The 9,305-nt window shown below is 31.7% G+C and overlaps 1 protein-coding gene across 1 annotated transcript in view; it reads left to right on the top strand.

Annotated features, from left to right (window-relative positions):
* The window catches only part of LOC129800364 (protein artichoke), a 30,425-nt gene extending 23,792 nt beyond the window's left edge, over positions 1–6,633 (top strand). Inside the window, exon 5 of the mRNA XM_055844698.1 lies at positions 1,341–6,633. Within this exon, the coding sequence (XP_055700673.1) occupies positions 1,341–1,942 (602 nt within the window). The 3' untranslated portion in view covers positions 1,943–6,633. The remainder of the gene's footprint in view (positions 1–1,340) is intronic.
* The last annotated feature ends 2,672 nt before the right edge of the window (positions 6,634–9,305 follow it).

The following is a 9,305-nucleotide window of genomic DNA, read 5'->3' on the forward strand; positions in this document are numbered from 1 at the left end:
GTAGAGAAGAAATTAATCTCCTATTAAATGGCCTGATACATCTAATAATAGAATGATCGATTGAAGTGCTTAACGCAATTGGTTAAAATCGTATGGAAAGTTAAACAATAAATTTTGTGAAAAATTTCAATATTTTCTCAAACATCCATCTAAAAAAAAATATCCATGAATTTGGCATTGTTGTTAATGAGTTGAAATTGCAATTATTTGATAATTAAATAAAATAAAATATTGTTTTTCAATGGTTCTCAGTAAAAGGAGCGCAAAGATTCTTACATTTCTTACATAAAAAACTCAATATATTTCCTTTTCTCATTTACGCATTCTAAAGATAGTTAAAGGGTTACATGGATCAAGAAGACTGTAAAAATATAATAATTTCTCATTTTTTTAAAAAATATTTAATTTAAACTCTTAGGAATATAAAAATACAACATTAACATTAACATCTAAATTTTTCATTTACAATTTTTAAAAATTTAGTCATTGAAACCTTATTTAAATTCCTTCGTTCAAAGCCTAGTTTAACTCGTCAGGTTATAACAGAAAATATTTGGTTTTTGGTTTCCAGATGAACCAATTTCGAAATAGTCCATCGAAAAGTATGTTTTTTCAAAAATGTCTCCAAAAATCAAGTCCCACACTGGATAAATTTTTAAATGAAAATTTCAGAAAATATAGCTTGAATGTTGTACTTTTATATGCCTAAGAGCTTGAATTAATTATATTTTTTTATGTTGAAAAGAAATTAGAACAAAATCTGCTGTTTTTTTTTGTTAATTTTTATAATATTTTTTAATTTGTCTTTTCTGAAATTTTTTTTTGTTTTATCTAATTCACTTACATTCAAGTGAAGTGGGACGGAAATCGACTAACCAAAATAGATCAATCAAAAATTTTAATGAATGCCCTATCTTAAATTCAACTCTAGCTACGGCCCTGTTGACACATATATACGACAATGGCCTTGATACGTTCCTTCTAATGTCCTCTATGCATTGTGAAAAATAAATCATCGAAATATTTCTTACAATGTATCAATATGTCAGAAAACTTCTCACTATGCATACACTAATCATATTAAGAGTTTTTCAAGATTAAAGGCTAAAAAGGCTCCGGGGAACGTATTTCTCAACGGATCGGCACAAATCTAGGTTCATTTGAAAGGTCTTGGAATCCTGGACAAGACTAAACGAGTTATAAACCAATAGTTACTTATTTCTTTTCCTCAATTTAATTATATTTATCTTCACAATATTTTTAACAAATGACTCTGTTTTAACGTTAAGAGAAAGATATGAAGGTTTGTTTTACAACAACTTCTTTTTCTCTCAATGCAGAAAATCCAGTTCTCTGCAACGAATCTCTCACGGATCTTGTGACAATCATGGAGGAGCAACATGCCAGAATATTGGGAGTAGCTCACTGCATTGTTCCCCAGGAGATTGCATTGGAGAATCCCATGATTTTGCCGCCACTGCCTCTGCTACCCAAAATCGTGCAGAAGCCAGTGTCAATTGTCCCGAATTCTATCATGCAGCCTCCCCCGTCAATTGTCCAGGTGATTGTGCCCAGTCCAGTTGTTCTGCCAGTAGCTGTGGCTCAGCCTCTGATCAGTGCCACTTCCACCGTGGCTTCAACAACAGTGGCTGCCACAACGACGCCTAGGCCACCCGAAGAGACAACAACAGAATCACTGATAATGAGCATACTCAGTACAGCGACTGAGGTGCCAGCAGAAGTACAGAAGGTCACTGAGGAAGTGACCACGACGACAGTGAGGAGTCTTGGTGTTGTGTCGGAGCTGCCTTCGACGCCACAGCCTCAGGTGATTGTCCAAGGGTTCCACGAAATGACACACCAACTGATACCAGAGCCTGAGGAACCACCCGAAACACTTCAGGATGAAGGGACGCCTCCTGAAAGATTACAAGGTAATTGAAGGATGCAACTGATTTCGAACGACATCACTAACACTCTCTTAGGAATTTTTAAACATTAAAAATTGAAGAAAAATGTCTGTAGGACATGTAGGTGATTAGTTAGATGAGATGAGGAGGATATAGGATATAGAGAATATCGAAAAATTACTCCTCAATTATGCATTTTGAAGTTCATAAAAAAGGTTTTCGTTTTGAGGAACAATCATTTTATTTCCCAATCTTTGCGAATTTTTCGAACTAAATTCGGGACTGGAGACAGGAATTTCATCACCAAACGAGATCCTTCGATTCGATTCTTGTTGATGGACAGACTATTGATTACTTCAAATGTCGACAAACTGCTTCAGTGACTTAAATCTGTGGACGTCTTGGTCCAAGCAATTGTCTGAAGTATGTCCTGTTTTATCATGAGAACTCTTTAGCAAAGAAGTACATGGTGAGTCAATTATCCTTGCAAAGGAGCAAGGGCGTAACCTGCCTCTGCCCTCCTGAGAAGACCAATCCCGGTCTCAAAAATTTGCTAAAATTATCCATTGTTCTTCTCCAAAATCAAAACTCGGTACAATATTGCCACATTTTTGTGACAAATTAAGAAAAACGTACTACTTTTTATTCATGAATTGCTCTTTAAAAATATACTATTTTTCAAGTTTCAAAGCAACATATCAATAAAAATTATAAGTTTATGAAGTAAAGGTCTCTACACATTATTGGGAGCAATTTTCGTCAAAAATCGCATTTTTGACGGAATTTTTTCGTTTAGGAATTTACACTTTCCTTCAAAAACGAATTTTTTTTAAGGAAAGAAATGTTTAGAGTTCATAATGGCCTCTACACATTGGGAGCAATTTTTGTCAAAAATTGCTTTTTTGAAGGAAATTCCCTGCAGCGTTGTAGGAGGAAACGTCAAATTTCTGTCAAAAACGCAATTTTTGACGAAAATTGCTCCCAATGTGTAGACGCCTTAAGGAGCAATTTTCGTCGAAAGCTCTTCTCTTAACGGTTTTTTTGTACATTTCTTCTGGAGGACATACCGTCAATTTCTTAAAATAAAACAATTTTTGACATAAACTACCAGTGTAGATACCTTAAGAAACAGTTTTTTGGCTGATCGATTTTCTTTCAAAACCATTCAAAGAAATATTTATTAAACGGTAAAGTAAAAAAGCGTATTGTTTTACTATTTCACGACAACATTTTTGAATGAAAATTGTTTTTTTTTTAATAATTAAAAAGTTATACAAATGGTAATTTTTATTTAATATTTTAGTTTATATCTAGTAAAAATTTTGATAATATTTATTTTTTCGGATCAACTCAATCTGTCAAGTATTTTTCTGCATTCATCGCAACAATCAAATACCATAATTTCTGCATCTATTTACTCTTAAAAAATTTATAATATATTTTTTAAATGTATAAATCGAAACTCTATAGTCTATACTATACAATATTCAGCAATAGATTTTGTCTTTGAGTAGTACAATAAAGAATCAAGAAAAATACATTTTTGCAATTTGAAACCAGGATCAACCCTTAAATATTTACGGAGCCTCTTGGTTTCGTAATTTTTTATTAAAAACGATTTTTGAAAACTTATGTCTAATAAAAATGATTGTATTTTCGAAAATACAGAAACGAAAGCCAAAGACTGTCGAGTAAATTTGCATGCACTTGAGCAAACACCAAAAATTTTAAAGCACGTGATTTCAAATTTTTTTCTAGTTTTTCTTGGTTTAAATATGAAACAAACTTATGAAAATCGAAAATTATTTTAATAATTCTTCATATAAGAATTATCAGATAATTACAGATTTCTATGGATTTTTTCTTATTTTTCAAAGAAGATTGAACATTTTCAACTACAACAACAATCATAGAATACGTCTCATTCAAAAAGAAATACGATTTGTCCCGTGGCGAATACAAGGTAAAATACCCAGTCAGCAAATGCGGTTAAGGCGGACCCCAAAGATACCAAGAGCAAAATCGTTCTTTAATATTTTACACAGATTGAGGTGCCCATTATTTTCAATGAATAAGAGGCTCTATTTAGAGACGAGGATGCAGCTAGGATTTTAGAAAGACAGGAGCCAAATTGATGAACTATTTCCAAAAGAAATCGTTTTTTCCTCGAACGCAAAGAACAAAAGTTTCCTAATTTTTTTAAAAAAAAAAGCTTAGTTATTAGACTTTGAGCTTAGTTAAGAATCAATAAAAGGAAAACACTCTGAAAACTTACGATCTGTTTTTCGAGGAAATCACGGCCGATTTAAGAGATTTTGGAGGATTTAGACAAAAGGTACAAAAGCGTTTTCATGGATCTGAGTAGCCTTCCGTTCCAGGAAATTGAATTTTAAGTTTGAGGATCCCAAAACGATGTTCTTAAGAGACCAAAAAAGTTTTTTAAGCTTTATATGCTTGAAAATAAGAATCAATCCTATTTTAATTTGATTTTGATGATTTAAAGTGGTCCAGATAGCATGTAGGGTAAGTGTGCCAAATTCCAACCAGCTTGCAATTTCGGCCACCTTTTTTGTTACTCGAATTTCCATGAATTTTTAAATTTTACGTATTCTAGAGATTATACAATGCAAAAGAATAACAAAAAATGTAGCTTTGACAAACGAGATGACGTGAAAAAGATATTGGAAGAATTCCCGAAGGGGACAAGGAACTATGAGAATGAAGATGGCCGAAATAGGGCACCAAAGCTATGTCTAAATTTTTATTCATTTTAAAATGTAAACTCTTTACAAGGTTCCAAGCAACACTCTTGCAAAAGAAAGAATAAAAAATCAATTTGTATTTAAAATATTACATTTCAAACTTGAGACATTGACGCTTGCATGCAACTATGCCGAAATTTGGTACACTTACCCTAATCAGATTTAATTAAATTACAAAAATAAATCTTCTTTTCTTTCTTTTTTTTTTTAATTCTTAAGAAGATTGCGACAAGCTTTCTGTTAAAAGTAAACAATAAATTAATTTTCAAGTCGTTTTTTTATGATATCAACTTATTTTCAAAGACGAAAACACTCCACAAAAACTTCGAGTGGAAACTCTAAAAAAAAACAATATCTTTTACATGTTTAAAATCAAAAATTTTATTTAAAGCTTTTCTTTGAGGAGAATGACGGGGAATTTTGATCACAAATGGACTGATAATGCTGGTGTTTTAGAGTTTCAGAAACTTTCTTTCAAAAGTTGAATTCTAATCCTATTTTGATTATTTTGAGACCTGATGTGGAAAGCTTTCTAGTTAGATATTTCCTCTAACCTGTTTCATAGCGACATTGTACATAGCTCTTGCTATTGTCCAAAAATTATCTTGATCATATTTAGCAACATCTGAAATTCGATAAATTCGACGATATCGGGGTTAAACAGAATCACAGAATGGAATAATTGAGAATCACAGAATACCGAGTTGAATTATTAATAGAATGACACGTTTAGAATCACTAGAATCACATTGGAATTCCATGGAATAAACGGAATATGGACACAAATTCTCGATCTTGAGTAACCCCTTGGGCTTGTGGATTTCCTAAAAGCAAGGCCTTTTACTGGTAGTATAGTTCTGTTGCCCGCTGCGTGGGGATTGGCTGTCTGAAGACACTGTCAGTCAGTCGGTAACATGGCCTGGAAGTGTTTGGATTGGGGCAGAGAGCTGGATCGCTATAGGAAAATTAACTGAATGAATCTTTTAGAGCAAAAGCTCCTTTACAATGGTAAAATGGATGTCGTAGATACTGTGAGGATTTTGCCGAATTATCGGAGTCACTGGAATCTTCAACTTCTTCCTCAACTCTTTGGGGCAACGCCAAAAATGGCTCGTTAAGTATGTATGACTCATGAAGTGAATGATGAAAATTTTTGGAGTAAAATGACCACCTTGGTCAGTAAAAATGTCTCCAGAAGTCCCAGCGTTGCTCCCAAAAAAAATTTCACTATCTAAAAATCATTAAAATTTAATGAAAATATTTTATATTTACAAATTCCCACAATGAGACCAATAAGGAACCCTAAATGTGAATAGAGGAGTGATATTTCGATCCATAAAAAATAAGAAAAATCTATTTAAATGTGTTATATTTTTTTTAATATTATTTTAGATACAAATACACCTTTTTTTACACACAAATTCTAAATATTTCTCCATAAAACAAAGTTAAACGAGATAATCCTTAATTTTCTTGTATTCCTAACTATATAGATGTTTTGTTTGTAATCTCTAGAATTCTTATCATCCTTTTCTATTTACTCGATGAAAAACTGTTTCCCAAGTAGGTTTATTTAATATATTTTGTAATCTTAATGGTAAGGATTTGGATGGAAATATTTGTTAATTGTATAGTACAAGTGTTAGAGAAGGAGTGATGTGAAAGAAATATTCCCAATTTTCCCATAATAAAAATGTTTTAGTACGTTTTCAGCACTGACTTTTTTTTAAAAACTTTAATAAGATTTTTATTTGCATTTCAAAATCAGTTAGAAAATATAAAATGTAAAAGAAGAAAACGAAAAAAAATATTTTTGTGTGTTATAGAACAAAGATAGAAAGCAAAGCAAAGAACTAAACAAATAAACAAATGTAGAATAGTAAAGAAGAAAACAGCATAGAAATTGTCAATAAGAGTATTTAAAAATGAAGTGAATAAAAGATATTTTAGACAAAACTTAACACTGCAGCTTTTCTTTCCTCTTATTTACCACGAAGAAAGTTCTAAATCGAGAATAATTAATGAAATATAGGGTAAGTGTGCCAAATTCCGGCCAGCTTGCAATTCCGGCCATCTTTTTTGTTTCTCGAATTTCCATGAATTTTTAGGTTTTTTAGGTTCGACAAACAAGATGACGTGAAAAAGACATTGGAAGAATTCCCTAAGGGCAAAGAACTATGAGAATGAAGGTGGCCGAAATAAGGCACCAAAGATATGTCAACATTTTTATTTATTTTAAAATGTATTAAGAATGATTTTAGAGTAAATAAAGATGATAAACTGTCTACAAGGTTCCAAGCAACACTCCTTAGAAGAAGTAATAAAAATATTCAATTTGTATTAATTATATAGCATTTAAAATTTGAGACCTTGGCGCTTGCATGCAATTATGCCGAAATTTGGCACACTTACCCTATAGAGGATATTTTCGATAGTTTTGTTTTATTAAACTGACTTCATTAAGGTAAAAGGATATTGTTAGAGATGTGCACAGGGTTGGGCAAATTCTTTGCATTTTACATAATTTTTTATATTGTAAAAAAGCCTTTAACATGTGTTACATTTTTAACATGTAAAATTAAAATATAAAAAAATGTAAAATTGATTGATACCCATCAAATATCAAGTTCAAATTTTTTATTTTTTTTTACTCAATCAAGATTTCGCTGTAATCAGTAAAATATTTTGCTGTAAAGCTTGTCGTCTAAAATGCATAATGAAATTTACTGGCAATCCCAATTCAAATTTTCTATTACCCGGTTGAACCAATATAATAGTAGCCATCTAAACAAACGATTGATATATCAAATATAAAAACCAACTAAATAATCACTTGTTGATAACAAATCAGCAATACTAAATTCTTAAGAAGCAATAAAATTTTCAGCAATTGATTATAGTTAAGAACTCCGTTTCCATTTGACAAAATCTGATGAGTAATAGGGTAAGTGTGCCAAATTTCGGCATAGTTGCATGCAAGCGCCAAAGTCTCAAGGTTGAAATGTAATATCTATAATAAAAATTGATTTTTTTCATTCCTTCTACTTTAGGAGTGTTGCTTAGCACCTTGTAGACAGTTTATCGTCTTTATTTACTTTAAAATCGTTCTTAATACATTTTAAAATGAATAAAAATGTAGACATAGCTTTGGCGCCCTATTTCGGCCACCTTCATTCTCATAGCTTGTCCTTCGGGAATTCTTCCAATACCTTTTTCACGTCACCTCGTTTGGCAAAGCTACATTTTTTGTTATTCTTTTGCATTGTATAATCTCTAGAGTACGTAAAATCTAAATGTTCATGAAAATTCAAGGAACAAAAAAGGTGGCCGGAATTGCAAGCTGGCCGGAATTTGGCACACTTACCCTATATTATTTTTATTGCATTCTCCAAAAAATCCCAGTTCTTCTTTGATTTTTGGTGTCAATTTTATGGAATATATCCATGATACTGGTGTTGGTCAAAAAATTCCACCTGCTGTCTCCAAAAAATCACAGATCTTCTGAAATTTTGTTGTCTATTTTTTTGAATATATCCATGATACTTAAGTTGGTCAAATGATCCCACCTGCTTTTTCTATCAACAGTTTATCAAAAGTTGATCATCTGTTAATCGACCAACAGTTGATCAAAAGATGAACACAAGTTGTCATCTGTAATTCTTTAATTAAATCATTCCATTGAATTGAGTGCTGTACCAAGCTTCGGCCTCAAATGATGTTTCTACTATCGCTAACTAATTACAATCAGTAAAAATACTATATTTCATGATAACGAGTATTTCTGTGTCTTATTTGCACTGCCAGTACATAAATTATTCACACAAATTCTATCTCGCCTGAATTATAGCTGTTAACTGTAAAAAAAATTGATGAACTGTTCATCAAATTTTGATCGACTGTTAATAAGATGTTGATATTCGTACTGCCAGTATATAAATTATTCTTTCAAATTCTATCTCGCCTGAATTATAGCTGTTAACTGTAAAGAATTAATCAACTGTTGTTCAACAGTTGATCATCTGTTGATCTTCATATCATCTGAGTAATACTGTAGGGTAAAGTGATATAATTTGGAATTAGTGTTAAAATTTGGACAATTCGCCGGTACAAGATGAACATGGCTTTTTTCTTGATAAATACAGAACAAAATTTGTTTTTAAGCACAAGGAACCAAATTATAAAACTAAAGCATTAAAAATATACAAATACAGTAGACTCTCGCAAATTCGACTCTTTTAAGATCGGGCTACTTTTTATTTCGGGCAGCGGTTACATTTGAAAAAAGTTTGTTGTCATTTTTCAAGTTATATGATTATCAAATGAATCAAATATGCTCAAATTTGGCATGGTTTGTCTTAGTTTTGATGTGATTTTGCATTATTGAGGGATTTTCATGCAATTTACCATAAATATGAGTGTGTATGTAAGCTCAATATCTATATGCACATGAATAAAAAATCGTTGCATTTCAAAAAGTTTGTCGCCCGAATTTCTGTCTAATTCGGCTGACATTTCGATCCCATATGCCCGAATTTGAAAGAGTCTTCTGTAAAAATGAAGTACTAAATTTATCAAGACAAAAAGCCCTGTCCAAATTGTACCATTGTCCAACTTGTACTACTGTCCAACTTTA

This window comes from Phlebotomus papatasi, chromosome 2, assembly GCF_024763615.1.
Source record: "Phlebotomus papatasi isolate M1 chromosome 2, Ppap_2.1, whole genome shotgun sequence".
Taxonomy (NCBI): Eukaryota; Metazoa; Arthropoda; class Insecta; order Diptera; family Psychodidae; genus Phlebotomus; species Phlebotomus papatasi.